Consider the following 16825-nt stretch of genomic DNA (forward strand, 5'->3'; position numbering starts at 1 on the left):
TCTCTGCCTCCTTCTTCAGTGCCCACAGCAGATACAGACGCTCTCATCCCGTCTCCCTGCTACACTGGCAATGTGGATCATCCTTACTGTTGTTGGGCATGCACCAGATGTAGGTCTGTAGAAGTTATCTGTTTTTTTTTTCTGGGACTCAATTTCACTGACTATAAAATGGTGGAGACATTTATTACGTGAATCTCTGGAGCTCTCACTGCTAAACTCTTTGCAGATTCTGCATTAGGATCATACTACACTTTTTTTAAACACCCCATCTCTACACATACTTCCTCATACACGAAGACAAAATACATAAATAGATAAACAATTGAAACTGACCTTGAGGAGTGACCTCTTATAGCACCCTAGGGTCAGGTTTTAGTTTTTATTTACTTTCTCTACTTGTATGGGGTGTGTGTATGTGTGGCTTATGAACACATGCATGTAGAGGTGACCATGTGCTGGGGCCAAATAAGATGCTGCATGTTCTGTCCTATCCCTCGCTGCTGTATTCCCCCAAGGCAGGGTCTCTCACTGAACCCAAGCTAGTCCCAATGATCCTCTCTCCCCCAAGGAGTTAGGGTTCCAGATATACATTGCCAGGCTTAGCTATTTACATGGGAGTTCTGTGGATCTGAAGTCGGTCCTTCATGCTTACATAGCAGGCACTTTGCTTACCTAGCCATCTCCAAAGTTCCAAAGTCTTGTTTTTTGTTGCTGTTTTTTTTTTTTTTTTTTTTGGTGTTGTTGTTAACAAACAACGATGCCCCTTAGGCTGAGAGTAGCAGAATCGAATGGACAGAAGACAGCTCAAGAGCTCTAAACCATCTGGTCTAGCACGGGCTCTTTTGGAGATGACCTCCATGTACTGTTCTAGTTATTCAAAGTAGCAGAATCAAAATCACTAACCAAAAATACTAAAGTGAGGGTAACTCTTCTAGTGTGGCAGGGAGAAGTGCCCACTAACCCCAAATTCCTGGGTCCTGGGCTATTTCAAGGTTGGGGTATAAGTTAGTGGACACTGCATGGTGTAGGCTGTACACATGTTCTGGGGCTTGCCTGAGTCCGAATGGTCCTACTACCCTACCCCGCCACAGTTGGATACTGACTGACCAGTAGTTAGCCGCAAGCATCTCAATTCAGAACAAAAGAGGAACACCTTCTGGCCATACCTTGAATCTGTGTCAGCCAGTCTGGCTGGTTGTAGTGCTCAGAGGAAATAGTTAAAGTGTTGAGAAACACCAGGACGATCACCAGCCAGTAAAACGTCACAGACTTCACAGCAGCCCTGCATCTCCTGCGACTGAACCGGTTCCAGCGACGCCAGCGACGGCTAGAAGAACAAGCAAACATTTCTCCCTAGACCATGGGTGAATATGGCATCTCAGAGGCCAACCGACTTTATGAGTAATAATGGTTCCGACTATATAGCTTAGGCAGGAACGACAGGACCCACCAGCACAGAAGTGAAGAAGAGGCCCCATGATATAAACTGTCAGTCTGAACATAGAGCTTTAAAAAGTATAATCGTGAAGGAATCGTGCTCTCACTTCCCCTCCGCTGGCTATAAATAACTGCAGGGTCTGACATATGCAGCCTGCAAGTGGGTTAGAGAACCCAGACATCCATAGACTTATGAGAAGATTCAAGACTGCACCGGCACACACGAAGCTCCTGTAGGCACCGTGTAGCATGGGATCTGTTAAGGGCAGCGGGGCAAGACCACTCAGCTTAGTACATGTGTCTTGTGTAGCAGCTTAATCGTTACATAGAAATCTTTAGGCAGAGAAGCAATCCATGACCATAGCTCTCTTTTTAGGGAAGCCTTTAATCCTTTCTCAGATCTCTGCCGTTCCTCTGGCGCCTCGTAGGTGTCAAAGCCGAGTGGGACATGTGTCTTCGTGCTGAGTCACCAGGTGCCCTTCCTAACTAGAAATGCTCAAAATATACCTTTAGGAGAACATCCAATATTGAATCGTGTTTTCATAAAAATAAAATGAGCAGAACCAAACAGACATGTGACATGTCCCTGCCCACCTTCCCTCTCTGTTTGTAATTAGAGGAAGACATTTTTCTCCCTCTGCCTGTCTCCTTTTGGAAAACACTCCCCATTTCCCTACCACAAGTGGACAATTAGGGACCAGACTGCTGTTCAGTACCCTAAAACCTAGGAATGAACCAGCCAGGCTGCAAAGTCCCTTTTCTCCTGGCCATGCTGCCTCAGTGTCAGGAAGGAGGGCACTTCCTCTAGAGGTATGACCTAGGAAAATCTAGGCTGCCTCAATGTAGCCCCAACTGGCTACATAGTAGCTATGCGAAACACATGGAATCCAGGATGCCAGCAAAGGACGGGCAATGTGGAGGCTTCGAGTAGACCTGGACCCGGCAAGCTGTGCCTTGTTTTTATTCTGTTCTGCAGTTTTTAATGAAATAACCGGCACAGACAACTCTGAGGACTCTTAACAGCTCACAGCTGAGTTTCCTGGGACACTTGATCCCACGCACATAAGTAAGGTGGTCCCAAAATGCTATTCTTGGTGGGTCTATCTTGTACAGTAGTGATAAGGTACAAGTGACTTCGATATCTAGAAGGCCTCAGTGTCTATGCCCTGGAAATGTAGCACTGCAAGCCTGACTCTCCTGGCCTCAATTATGTGTGTGGGTGGTATGGAAGTCTGCATTTCTGAACACTGGCTATGTAGGTGTCTGGTACTGGTAACTGGAGACACATATGGCACAGTTCCAGGGTTGGTGGCCTTGATAGGCATGGAGGGCCATGGGTAAATGACAACTGCAAATTCATACCAAGTCTAGTCCCAGCTTTAAGAGAAGGGCTGGACCTCAATGACTAAGAGGCAACTCCAAGTCTCCATGAAGGAAACGTCAGGCCAAAGATCCTGGAGGTGAAGACACCAAGACAAGACACCTATGAGGACAGGACAGTCCAGTATGGCTACAGAGTAGGGGCAGATTTCGGGAAGAATGTCAAAAGCTGAGGCAGGGGATGAGAGGCAGATGCCAAATTAGGAAGCATTGCTATGGTCTTTTGTGACCCACAAAACAACTCACTAATTTTTATTCAGACTCAGGTTGAGCTAAAATTACTTGCAGCAGGTTTGTTTGTTTTTAGCTCTACGCTCTGTCAGGATATAGAACACTTCCATCAGTCTTATGAGTTCATTCATAGCCCCATCCCCAGCTCAGAACTGCTGGTCTGTCTTCTATGCTCATTGCTCTGTTTACGAGAGAGCCACGGAACCAGAATCATGATACGTATCATTTTGAGGCTTTATTTTCCTTACCCCAAAATGTTTTTTGAGATTCATCAGTATTGCTACATTATCAGCAATTAAAAAAAAAGTAATGTATGTGTACATGTGCATATAATATGTGTTGTGTAGAGGGTGCACATGCTGTGCCATGTATGTGGTGGTCAGGGGACAGCCTTGAGTTGCTTCTCCTCCACCCTTCTGTGTGTTCTGGGTTTAGAACTCAGGTCACCTGGCTTGCACGGCAAGTACCTTTTCCACTAAGCCCTGTCAGTGGCCCTCTCAGTAGTTCTTCCTTCTCCCTGTCACTGAGAAGTATTGCACCACATGGATAAATCACAACTGATCTGCTCACTTTACCATTTGATGGACATTTGGATTATTTCTTATTTTAAAATAATTATGAATAAACCCACTATAAACACATATAATTTTTATGTATGTTTCTTTCCCTTACATAAATACCTTATAATTGGAATTGCTAGGTCATACCATTACTGTAGATTTGAGAGCAACTATTAACTACTTCTCAAAATAATTGTGTCATATAACATGCCTGCCAGCACTGCACACAAAACATCCAGCAACGTCCTCCTTGGAACTTGGCATCACCAGATATCTGAATGGGATCTACTTACATCAGTGTGCAGTGGTATCAAGGTACACTTTTAACTTGCATTTCCTAATAAACCACGCTTGTTTTACATGGTTACATATCATACAGTTTTCTTCTCGTGACCTGCATGCTGGAGCCTTCTTTCCAGTTTTATAGGATTGCTTCTCATTAACACTGTCTCTACATATTATTCTCTTCATATTAGATACTAGTCTTTTATCAAATGTGGTTTGCAAATATTTTTAATCGGGTCTGTGGCATATTCCTTTTATTTCATAATAAAAATAAAGTTAGATGCTTAAATTCTTATGGGGATCAATCTATCATTTTTTTTCTAATATGGATCACATATTGGGCAATGAATTTTAAGAAGTCTTTGTCTAACCTATGGTCACAATGCTTCTTCTGTTATCTTCTAGAGTTTTCCTACAGCGTTAGGTTTTATTTTTAGTTTTACGATTATTCTTTACATACAGCAGGGAAATGTCTTTAACTGAAAAGAACACATAAGAGAGTATATAAAATGCATATGGTAAGATGAAACTTACACAGTGAATGCGCAACCTGCATCCAGGGCTGGAACCTGAATACTACTATGTGAGGCTAAGGCCTCTTGAGCCTCCTCGTCCTCCTCCTTCTCCTCCTTCTTTTTAAGATTTATTTATTTATTTATTTATTTAATGAATATGAGTACACTGTTGCTGTCTTCAGACACACCAGAAGAGGGCATCCCATTACAGATGGTTGTGAGCCACCATGTGGTTGCTGGGAATTGAACTCAGGACCTCTGGAAGAGCAGCCAGTAAACCGCTGAGCCATCTCTTCAGCCCCCCTTGAAACTTCTTTTGTGGAAAGTCTTTCTGAGAAGTGACTGGAGGACTGATAAGGAGGTGAACGTGCTCATGTGTTGGTGTAAAAGCTGACGCTCCTGCTTCCTCATGGCAAGGTTGTAATACTTAAAGACTGACTGAAATTTGAGAAGCTGTGTTTAAACTCAAGTCTAGACCAATTCTATGTAAAAGTCAGAATTTCAGGTCAATTCTATGTAAAAGTCAGGATTCAAAACATAACATAAAAAGCCTAATACAAGCTCTCAGAAAAAAAGAAAGAAAGGGAAAAGAAGAAAGCAAGTAAGAGAAAGAAAACTCAAAGAACTGACCTGAGTTTGGATTTTGAGATGGCCTGGCTGAAAGAGAAGAAAACAGTGTTAAGACTCCCATTTGGAAGGCTCAGTACAGGTGCTCATCACTGAAGCAGAGATGGCTGAAGCCATGCACAGAAGCCAGAACTCTGGTCCCCCATGGTTACAGCTGGCCAGCTGGGTTAAGGCCAGAGCAGATGTCAAGGAGCTAAGAGTGTGTGCCAGGAGGTTAGCGGGGCACCCCCCTGAGGGCCCAGGCAGGAGAGAAGGCTCAGGTTTCCAGAGTGACCATGAACAGGTGTGGGGTCCTTCTTCCCCTCCCTCCAGCGGAAGCCAGCTTGCCAGGCCTCTGTGGCCTGCAACCCTAATCTCAACAGCAGCCACTGCTGCTCCTGTCGGAATAGGATCCCAGCTCCTGTGATCACAGCATGGGTGAGGATGGGGACACAGCATGCCTTGCGAAGCCCAGTGCTCTCATCTGTAAAATGGGGACAGCAAATCCATTCCCAGCCGACTTCGTGTCATAGAGAGGGCAGGGCAGGAGAACAGGAGTGAAATCCCTCCGTGAGCCATCTCACACAGTACCTCACAATAGTGTGTGTGTCATTTTTATGAACCTCTGCCCCAAATGAGGCTGAGTTCTCTTAAAGATGACACCCGTCCTTTACAGGAATAAGATGTAAACAATGCAGGCACGAAGCAAACAAGTCAACTCAGCACAGGGCTCCCCGAAGCAGGCAGTTCTTAGCACATTCTGCATTGCTGCCCCCAACCCCTGCTACTGCAGCCCAGTCATCTAGGGAGAAGCCTGGGAGACTCAACAGGACAGCGCCCCATGTGGTTAGAAAAGGGCAGTGCACACACAGCTCCAAAACACAGGGCCATGAGCAGAGGAGGGCAGGGCCTCCGGGTCCAGCTGAGGGGATGAGATTGGAAGGTCCCATGGGTGAAGGAAGATTTAAGTATGTGGCACATTCTAGTCAGCAACTCTGCCATTCCAGCTCTTCCTTCAAAGCACAGATACCAAACCCAAGTGGGAGGAGAAATCAGCCTTTACCCCCACCGCCGACACCCAGAGGGCCCAGTCTTGGCCGCGCCTCTTCTTTTCCACCAGCACCTAATGAACAGAGTGGGTGGCTAGGTTAAATAGTACACTTTCCATGCCCTGCCTCAGCAGGACAACTTCACAGGCAGAGGCATGTGAGATGCTGGGATGCCCCAACAGGCCTGGTATAGGAGGAGGGGTACCAAAGGGCTGGAGGCAGCCTATTAGAGTATAGCTGATCTCCTACCAGAGCCCTAGGACTCCGATGCCCTCTAGGGGTACCCTCTCAGCGTTAGCATCTCTAAAGTGGGATAAGGAGGACCAGCAGCCTCCACACTCACCAGAGACTTCCACAGCATCCCTGGGTCTCGCCTTCACCACTTACGTTCTCCGTGTTCACAGATTCAGTCTCACTGGTGGGCATGCTAGCTGTGGGGGAGAAGAAAAGGCTTTAGACAGCATGCTGTGTCATGGTGTGCCAGGCAGTGGGCCAGGGGCAGACTCTCAGGAAGCTGGAAGGAGGGCTATCAGGAGCGCCAGGCTGAGCCTTTACTTCAGGAGCTGCAGAGAAAGTCAATATCACCTGCAAGAGACAATTCTAGTGACCCAAATGCTTCCCAAGAAAAGAGGCCTGGCACAGGTTTGCTCTCCATATCACAGCACTACAGAGAAGGTATACAAATACCTCCGTATGGAAATGTTTCCATGGCCCCTTCCTGTATATCAGGGATTAGTCCACAGCTCACAGAGACTTTTTACAGCACAAGCTATTACAGCTGGGGAAGGCAGTTCATGAAGACACGTGGACAAACATTTTAGGAGCTCCACTCAGTCTGTGGCAGTTGACTGGATGTCTACGTTCCACTGAGCCAGTAAGGCCAACATAGGAAAGGTACTCCTCAAATAAGCCAGCAGTGGGGCACTCAGGAAGCAGGAAGCAAGCGCTTGGAGCTAAGAGCAGGTGAGCGCTCTTGTAATCACGGAGCAGGGCAGGGGTGACTTCATTCCCAGGTCTGAAGTCTCTGAGCCCTGTGTCCATGTCAGGATTCTTAGAAGAAGTGGCAGAAATGTAAAACTGGCCTACTAGTGCTTGGGGGCCCAGGGATCCCCCAGAGCCAACACCTGACATGTGGCATCTGGAAGGTGAGGGGCAGGTGGCCCTGAATGGAGCTTCCTCAGGGGTCTGTGCAAGATGCTCTTGGAAGAGATGTCTGATTACGCTGGGAATCGGGGCGGAGCTGAGAGAGGAAGCAGGGAAACTGAAACTGGAAAAGCCACCTAAATACATGTACATTGTTTTCCTGAGGCAGAATCCCAGTGTTCAGAACCTTACCCTACCCACATGAAAGCCCTGCTCCTGAGCAAGGGCACCTCGAGCTTCATCTGCAAACCTGTTAGCAGTGCCTTCAGAACTGTGGTGGACACTGTGAGACTCAGCAGACTGGGGGTTGGGGGGTGGGGCTTATTCTCTCTACTGGCTGTGTGGCTGCCATCCCTGCTGAGGAGAGAGATAAAGCTCACTGCAAGGATAAAGGTGAGACCTGACTCATAGACCCAGAGGTCAGAGAGTCCTGTTTCCCAAGGGCAGGAAGGGAAGTCCCTAGGCCCTTTGCTTTGTGAACACTCAAGAAGCTGAGTTTGTCCCTGTGGGAGGCTTAGCAGCTACATCCTGGCACATTCAGGCCCAGGTTTCAGAAGCAAAGGGCAAGCGAATACAGACTGATTACACTCCTGGGACTCTCCTGTTCCTTTTCCTTGCATTCAAAGCAACCAACTACAAACCTTTCACTTTGGAACTCATGGAGGGGAAAAAAAACCAGGGAAAGAAACAAATCAGGAAGTCTCATCATCTGACAGAAGAACATCCTTCAGCAAGCACTTCACACACACACACACACGTGCACACACACACCCATGCACACTCACACGCACGCACACGTGCACACATGCACGTGCACACATGCATGTGCACACACAGCCCCCTTCTGTCTGTCCCAATGCCCCTGTCTGTAAGACTAGGTTGTAAAAGTCAATGCAGTAGCTTGTTGCAAATTGCCCTTGTAGTGACAGGTGAAGAAACCCACACTGGAAGCTCTTTTCAGATCCCACAGGGAGTCCCTCTCTTTGTGACCTGGGATAGTTGGTGGTTTCTGAGGTTGAGGTAGCTTAACGAGTGCTGTGCATTCAGGGGAAGCCCCAGGCCCTGCTCTGCCCCACTCACTTCGTGAGAACTTCTGCCTCTCTCTGAACTTCAATTTCCTAATGATAAAATGTCGGTGTGAACCACACATTCAGGGCCATTAGTACTGAATACTATCTGTATTAAGTATCCCACAATTCTCATATTTATCATACTGAAACATACTAGTTTTCAGAAGTAAACTTTTGAAAAGACAAAATCTTGTGGCTTTTACTCTCTGGAGGTTTGGCTCATTCCGCCACCAGTGCGTGGCATTGCTCTTCACACCTGCAGCTTCAGATCCCAGGTAATCTGATGGAGGCGGGTAGGTGAGAGCCAGCCTGCGAAGGAGGGGACACATCACTCTACATTTCTGACTCTATGACAATTATTAGTGAGCGACTCTTACTAGCTGCTCTCCAAGACTGTGCAGACAGAAAGGCAGAAGACAAACCCCCACACCGTGAATGGCAGCCGACACTAGGAACTGTATAACCCTGAGGCCAGGCTGCACAGAGGGTGAAGAGGGCCCCCTGCCTCAGGCTCTCCCACTCATTCTCAGGGGTGGTAGGACAGTGCCCTAGGTTTAACGTCCACCTGTGGCCTAACTTCTCCCAGTCTCTGTGTCTCCATCTGTATGGTTACGAGCATCTGCCTCAGGGCTGCAGGCAGGACTGAACAGGATGAGGCACACTGGCTGTCAGTCCTAGCTCCAGGTCATGAGCAAGGTGCCCAAGCATGGACTCTGCCAATTGTATCAGAGAAACTCTCCAGAGGATCTCTGAAAGCAAAGCATCCCAATTTGGGGTCATTTTGCCCAGGCCCCACCCATTACTGTCCAGAAGTATCTAGTATGAACAGACAAATATTACTTCTGAGTTAGCTTGGGCTACCACTCTGGGTATCTTTTTACTTAAGAGGAGTTACTGTCTAATTTAGCTTGTTGTAGGGACAGCAACCCTTCAGGCACAGTCATTGACAGAGTCCCCAGGAGTGTGGAGTTTATTCCAAAATGATGTCACTGGGGCTATGGAAGGGAGAGGATGAGACAATGTATGCTTGAACCTTTTGGTCAAGATCAGGTTCCTCAGTCTGAGCAAGGGGCCTGAGCTGGGCAGCCCTGTGCTCAGCTCCACCCACCCCCTGCAGAGGGTGGGGCTGTAGGGCTGCCTGGCTGGGGCTGTAGGGCTGGCTAGGGTGGGGCTGTAGGGCTGGCTAGGGTGGGGCTGTAGGGCTGCCTGGGTGGGGCTGTAGGGCTGGCTGGGGTGGGGCTGTAGGGCTGGCTGGGGTGGGGCTGTAGGGCTGGCTAGGGTGGGGCTGTAGGGCTGGCTAGGCTGGGGCTGTAGGGCTGGCTGGGGTGGGGCTGTAGGACTGCCTGGGGTGGGGCTGTAGGGCTGCCTGGGGTGGGGCTAAAGGCCTGGCTTCTACATTAAGCATTTTATTCAACCCAACTACACACCACACATTTACTTTCACATTAGTGACTGAGTAGAGCCTCCTTCCTTCACTTAATCCTCAAAGGTTCTCAAAGGTTGTTAAAAACAACCAGGACAGAAGAATCCATAATGGTTAGAAGAGGCTTCTGGAAGTACACAGCAAAGGATGTGACTGCTCAGATGACCAAGCAGATGACTTGTCACAGGGATCCACAGCTCCAGTGCTGAAAGCTCACTCCCATCCCATTCGGCGTGCATCCCTATGGGGCATGCCAAACCTGCAGTTTCAGTATAGATGCTCAAATGGACTGGTATGCTACAGGCTTGGTACAAGCTTAAATGCTACTGAGTATTCCCATGTCTACAGACCATACCCAGGAGACCAGCCCAGTTCCTGGAGATACTAGCAAGCTTTACTGGTGACTATTTTGACTTTGTAAAAGTCAAAACAGGAGGAATTACAAAAATTCATGAAATAAACCCTCAGGCAAGTCCTCAGGGATAGGTGCCTTTCTCCTAAGGCCTCCATGGCATCGTATGGAGTGACTGTCCTTCTCTCTCCAGCAGCAGTCAGTACCTGGGCTTTGCTAAAATGCAGACAGACCTCTCAGAGCCTCATGTTGTTTGCAGATGCCAGTCACCCACTACGGGAACACACTAGGGCCATCTGCATAGGAAGAAGCTGCAAGTCTGTTTCTACTTCAGGTACAGGACCTCCAGGAGAGCACTAGAAGCTGGGGGCGGGGGAGGGTAGGGAGGAGCTGGGAGGAACCTGAATGCAGCTGTGGGTGGGGAGATGCTAGGGAAACTGCCTAGCACATCCTTGGTGGCATAGACAGCCTAGGTCAGGCTCTACCTGGAGCCACTCCCTGAGGAGGCAGGTCACTGGTTTTTCCTTAAGATGGAATACCAGGCCTGGCTGCCACTGTGAACTGTACTTCACAAAATAAACAAAGGATGAACATTTCTCAAGCACAAAACCTAGTATCTTTACCCAATGCACAGATAATTCCTCATCAACTATTACTCTATAAACAACGTGATCCTCAACCATATCTGTCAGCTGTGCAAATTCAGAGGCAGGCATATACAAATGTATATGCTTGCACATATGCATGCATGCACACACACACACACACACACACACACACACACACACACACAAAGTCTATGTATGCATGGGTTCAACCAGGTAGCACCTTGGAATGAAATTCACCAGATCACTTCTTTCGGCGAGGTCAAAGACTCCAGAAGAACAGTCAGGAAAGCCTGAGGCTCAACATCACATAACAAGGGACATGTGTTCGCTGTGTCTGTGTTACCTGATCGGTAGGACAGTATCTCCTCCAGGATCCATTTACCTTTGACCTGCTATCAGCAAGAATAGAAACACCCACAGTTGTCTGGATTTGCTACCAGCCCTTAAGGATTGAAATCTCCTTAAGGAGACATTTTCCCAGCCCTTCAAGGAGACCAGGACTTAAGCAGCATTGGGAAGCCACTGCCCACCCTCTCAGGAAGTCAGGCGTTCTGCGGCCTGCCCAGAAGAACCTGAATCCAAGTCCTCTCTAGGCTTAATGTCCAGGAAATAGAATACAACCTATGAGTGGCTCCTCGAGAGCCTAAGTCATCCCCAGGAGACCCCTGAGCCTCCACAGCAGCCCCCAAAGAAGGCTTCTCATACGCCACACAGAGCTCTTCTGCAGACCTTCTGAAAACTGTCAGGATAGCAGCTGCTTGCATAGATGTCCTGGGGCTCTGAGCGGCTTGGTTTTAAAATTATTTTACCTTCTGAAAAATTTTTGTATGCATGTTAAGTGTAAACGTAACCACATGTATACAGAAGGAGACATAAAATGCCCTGGAGCTGGACCTCCAGGTGCCTGCGACCTATACTGTGTTGGTGCTGGGCACGAACTCCAGACCCCTGCGAGGGCTTACCAAGGAGCCCCCTTTCCAGACCCTTTTATCTCTTCTCAGCACAAGCTTTCTCCCACACTCAGGGCAAGGCATTTCCTCTGAGCTGCTCAAGCTTCTCAAGGAAAGGGGCAAGACAACTTATCAGTGGCAGAATTGTGTTCCCTTCCCAAGGGACAAGGGGTCTGATCTTGAGCTTTTCTGTTCTTGTATCATTTTCATGGCAAGCATGTGCAGGAACATGCTGTGCCAACCCGGCTACCCCCCAAAGTCCCAGGTGGCCCCTGAAGGCACCGGTACACACTTGTGGTAATTCGTGTTGCTCACACAGGGTGAGGGATTTCTGTGAGGCAGCCATACTCATCTTAGGAAATGTGGGTCAAGGTCAGACCAAGGCTTCCAGGTCTGAACCGAGATTTGTGCCCAGAAAAACTACTCTCTTTGTTACAGTGGAAAAGGTGGCACAACATTGTCACAAGGTTCCCGCCCCACCGTCTCCAGCGGAGTCAGTCTTTGTTCTCATCAATAGAAGGTCATTCCTCACTCTGGGAAGCCGGTTTCCTTAAAGAGATAAGGTGGCTTCCTCTCTGGGTCCATCACAAGCATCTTTAAAAGACCACAGAGGCCAAGCTGCTACTGAGGAGAGTGGTCCCTAGGAGGGGTTCACCTCTCCTGACAGAGGCCCCCAAGGCACTGCTCTCCTGCTCATCAGCCTACTGTAAATACTAAAACCAAGCAGGTCAGCTCCATCCTTGGCCTATCTTGGTGTCTAAGCTTTATAGAGTGCTTTTGGGGTCCTGTGAGCCAAATGTTTTCCCATCTGACAATCCCCTGATGCCTTTCCTCTTCAGGCCTTCTGAGGAGGCTAGGATTCTAACACAGACAACCTCATTTAACCTCTGAAATCAGCATTCTTACACTGCAACAAAACCATGCAGTGTGTCCCTCTTCTGTCCGAGCAGCTGGCGAGCAGCTGGCTTTCTGCCTCTGCAGTCTATGTTTTCTCAAAGATTTTTCCTCTTTCTGACTGGGGTTCATCTTGGTGTCAGCACTAAGCTGGCCGTGCCAGTATATCCAAGCAAAGTTTGTGCTACTACCCAACTACAGCAGTGACGCATAGACAGCTGGGCAAGGAACCAGTTCTTGTCATAAACATCTATATGTTAATGATTCTGAATGCTTTGACAAGGGGCCTGAGGACTGGGTAAGGGGTCTGAAGAACATTATTTAGGATAAAACTTTATATTTAACTTTATATTTCCCAAATAAGGCTATTTATTGAAGAGAACTGTGTGCCCCCAGATGGTTCTGTTCTGTTTTACCGCCCTTACTCTTGAAGCTGAGACTACTAGCTTTAGCATGGCCTTGGGTAAACGAGCCAGTGACGCCCAAGAAGCAATTTGAAACATGTAGCCTGGAAAAAAAAATCAGTCAAATAACATTATTGGAATTTCTAAACAGTTTAAACTTTTAAAGCATCATTTAAGGAAAAGCATTTCAAAGCGTGTCTCCCAGGCTAAGAATATTCACACTGAATCAAATGAGCTACCTCAGTTGGTTCAGATGCTTCTTCATAGGTACAGCGCAAACAAAAAGGTGCCATCTTAGTGATGTCACACGTTTGAGGGAAAGGCAAAAAGACCAAGCATCAGAGAAACCAAGCAATTAAAACATAGGCATTTTCCAAACGTACCACACAGCGCATGCAGCTCACGCAGTGCCTGTGAGCAAGGAGAGGAAACCATAACGGCACGCAAGAAGCCTCCACAGAGCAAGAACACCTCAGCAAGTTACCATGATCTTTAGCCCTGCGTTGTCGAAAGCAGCAAAACTTCCTTTTCTTCTTATCCTCTCTTAGCAAATCAGCCACGGTGACCCCTTCAGGTTGAACACAGGCAATTCCATTACCAGACAGCAGAGGGCAGCAAGAGCAATACAAACAGGACAGCCTAGCAGGCAAGCAGGCAGGCGGGCTGCAACAGCTGGTCCCAGTGCAGAACAGAGGTCTGAGACACCTCATTTGCCACCCCCTCTTCCCAGCTAGGAGTCTATAGCTCAAAATATGAAGGGATGGGGGCATTTGTTAACCTGTCCCGAAGAACCTATTCTAAGTGAGCAGTCTGCTAGCGAGCTGGGGACACAGGATTCCTGTTTGTCCTTGCCTCTAAGAACAAGCTTAAGGAAAGTGTCCTTCAGGGAGTCAAGGCTCTGGGTGTGGATTGCGAGTGTGATGTCAACCAGGGCTGCTCTCTGGGACAGGGCAGTTGGCAGTGAAGAAAGTAGGCTCTGGACTCTGACAACCCTGCTCTCACTCCAACTGTACCTCACTGGCTGTAGGAACCTGGATTGGTTACCCAGTGATGCTTACTTGTGAGAGGTTAGCAAGGGCTGGGCCTGAATATACTTCCTGGGGTGGGGTTGCTGGAGGAAGAAGTAAATGGGACCAAGTTAAGATAAGCTATGTGCTTGGCTCCAGCGACACATGACCACCCACAACTGTTAGCATCCCCATTACTAAAGCTCTCCTAATGGTCATCGGGTCACAAGGGAAACAGTCACAGACTCTTGGACACCTAGCAGTGTTGTTGTGTTTATAAACTTATACCAAGCTAGCTAGCCAACCTCCAAAGTAGAGTCTACGTTGTACATGCTCAGAAATGGGAGTACGGAGGCAGTACAGGGGCCATGCTGGAGCAGGCAAAGGCACGCGAACATGGACCTTGGTGGGATTACCACATTTCTACAAAGGGCGTGCTTTCTCCACTCAGCAAGTTCCCCCTCCCCAACCTATCCCAGAAGCACATGACACAAATGTTCAAACACTCGTGAGTTGGAACACACTCCATGAAGAAAGCTGTGGAAGATTTCTGAGACCTTGTGAGAAAACTCTAAGTAACTAAGACAAGAGTCTTGTAACCTCCATGCCTCCATAATGTGGGTTGTTCTTGGAATGGGCTTTTGGGCCCCTCCCAGGTGTAGCACATAGGAGTGAGCTTACTTCAGACTATTCATTACAGCTTGTGATTTGTTTATCTCCCCCGTGGAAAAGCACGGTTTTGCCTTGCGTGCCTTGTCCTTCTGACTGTACACTTTACTCAAGCGACTCTTCTTAACCCCCAGAGTATAAACTGCCTGACGCCCTGACTAAAGCTGGCTATTGCACGGGACTTTACTCCACCTCATTGTTAGGCCCCACTCTCCCAGGTTCCCACTGCTACCCAGAGCACCAACACTTGTGGGTTCAAACCCCAGAGCAGCGCTTCACGACTGTGCAGCCTCGGGAGACTATCCTTCAAGCTCCTGTCTCACACAGCAGTGTGAGGAATAAGAACTCATGTGCCCATAGACCCAGGAACAGCATCTGATACACACAAAATGCCTGATAAATGCTAATCACCGCCCTGTGACCTTTGAGTAAATAAATACCAGAATGCTTAAACTTGTGATGAATGCCACACTCCATGTGCTGATTTAATCATCCCAGGGGAGAGCAGGTCAGGGAAGATGACTGTTCCCAAGACAGTGGGCACTGCATCAGACCTCTGACCCCAGGGTTGGCCCTCCCATCCATCTCCCCCGTCACAACACTGCCAGCTGCTCCTCCAGAGAGGGCAGATGACCTGGATATGTATTTATCATGAGCCGCCTACTGCTGCTGTTTCTTCTATGGCTTTTAGTGGAATATTTTCATTTCTAAACTTCTTTGGGATACTTTGTGATAAAAACCTGTTTTATAAATTAAAAAAATTAAATGTGATTTTTTTTTTTTTGAGATGGATTTTTATACACCCTGGGGCTGGTCTCCAAAGGTAAACTTGAACTTTGTCTCCATCTCTCCAGTGCTGAGATTATGGCATACCATGACCAGTTTATAAGGTGCTAGGGACTAAATCCAAGGCTTTGTGCATGGCAGGCAAGCACTCTACCCACTGAGCTACATTCCTCAAATACAGTCTTTCAAAGCAAGGTCAGCAAACCACCATGACTTTCATTTGCAAACAGCTACACCACCCTTGACTCTCTGCTGACCCCTGAAACAAACCAGTGCAGGAAAACAAACAAACAAAAAGCAGGTAGCACCAACCAGGCAGGCATCCAGGACACCTTCCACACTGAGGTCCATGGTAGAAGAAGCAATGAGAGGTGGGTGGACAGTGGCAGTCACTCTGGGACCAATGAGGGACTGTGAGGCAGTCAGGTACTCCTGTGAGCATCAGGGGTAGCAGGTACCTTCTCCTTTCTTTGGGTATCAATTATTACTACTTAGAGGAATTACTAGTTCCTAAGAGTCCCCACAATAAGGCTACCCTGATTCATTTGGTCAGAATTTTAGAATGAGCTCCCTTTTAAAATGGTTTCATTATTTTTAATATAAAAAAATCTAATCATGACAATGAGAAGAGATTAAAATAGAATTTTAGGCTTCCAGACTTTAATAGCCCTAGAATAACACCATTGTTCATGAAGAAGCAGCTGTACATGTCAAAAAAAATCACACACACACACACACACACCACAGACTTGGCAGGGTTTCTTAAAGAAATTTGAAGCTCAGCAAAAAAAGTTAAATAAATTATCCTTGAAAATTCCCCAAATGCTCAGGAGATAACTTCTGAGATAATTTTGTCTATTCAATTAATTGTGGTGTAGCAGCTTTCTAAAGCAAATTTACACTGTGGATATCTTAAGTAGTCCAAGGATGCTCACAGGAGACTTCCCTGTCATCAGCACCACATACCTAGAATTGGGCTCTCCAGACAATTCTTAGACCAGTGGGAGATTCAGCCACTGACAAGGTCAAGACTCAGAGGTTCCTAACTAGAGTTCCCAAAAGCACACAAAGAGAGGTCCCCTGCCATCTGCTTAAACAACTAGGGCCTCTGAGCCAGGGAGTGAAAGTTATCAGATCCTTGGGTAGATTGTAAGGTACAGTCAGGGTTGGAGACTCAGCCATGACTTGTAGACCAGAGAGCAGATACTATGAGCACTTCCCTGCATGCCTGACTTCACACTGGCTCCCTGATAGCAACCCCAAGAAACCAGAAGTGGAGTCCCACAAGCCTTCCTTCATGCCCACTCTTGCACTCCAGCGTCACTGTGACCTCCTGGGCTCTAAGAGTAGCCCATTGGTCTGTCAATACAGCGACAGCTTCATAGGTTGGTCATCTCATAGTCATGTTCTTTACAGAAAGTGATAGGACACAGGCGATGCCATCCTCACATAAAAC

The 16825-nt window shown here is 47.6% G+C and overlaps 1 protein-coding gene across 20 annotated transcripts in view; it reads right to left on the bottom strand.

Annotated features, from left to right (window-relative positions):
- Nucleotides 1–16825, bottom strand: part of Cacna1d (calcium voltage-gated channel subunit alpha1 D) — a 428745-nt gene that overhangs the window by 82271 nt on the left and 329649 nt on the right. For 12 of the 20 annotated variants that reach the window (XM_076931328.1, XM_076931316.1, XM_076931317.1 and 9 more), the window contains exons 10-13: nt 6407–6494; nt 6078–6137; nt 5039–5065; nt 1167–1327 (exon numbers count right to left, since the gene is read on the bottom strand). In XM_076931328.1, the coding sequence (XP_076787443.1) occupies nt 1167–1327; nt 5039–5065; nt 6078–6137; nt 6407–6494 (336 nt within the window). The remainder of the gene's footprint in view (nt 1–1166; nt 1328–5038; nt 5066–6077; nt 6138–6406; nt 6495–16825) is intronic. The other 8 variants (XM_076931320.1, XM_076931332.1, XM_076931327.1 and 5 more) reach the window with 1 other exon arrangement.

Source organism: Arvicanthis niloticus, chromosome 3, assembly GCF_011762505.2.
Source record: "Arvicanthis niloticus isolate mArvNil1 chromosome 3, mArvNil1.pat.X, whole genome shotgun sequence".
Taxonomy (NCBI): Eukaryota; Metazoa; Chordata; class Mammalia; order Rodentia; family Muridae; genus Arvicanthis; species Arvicanthis niloticus.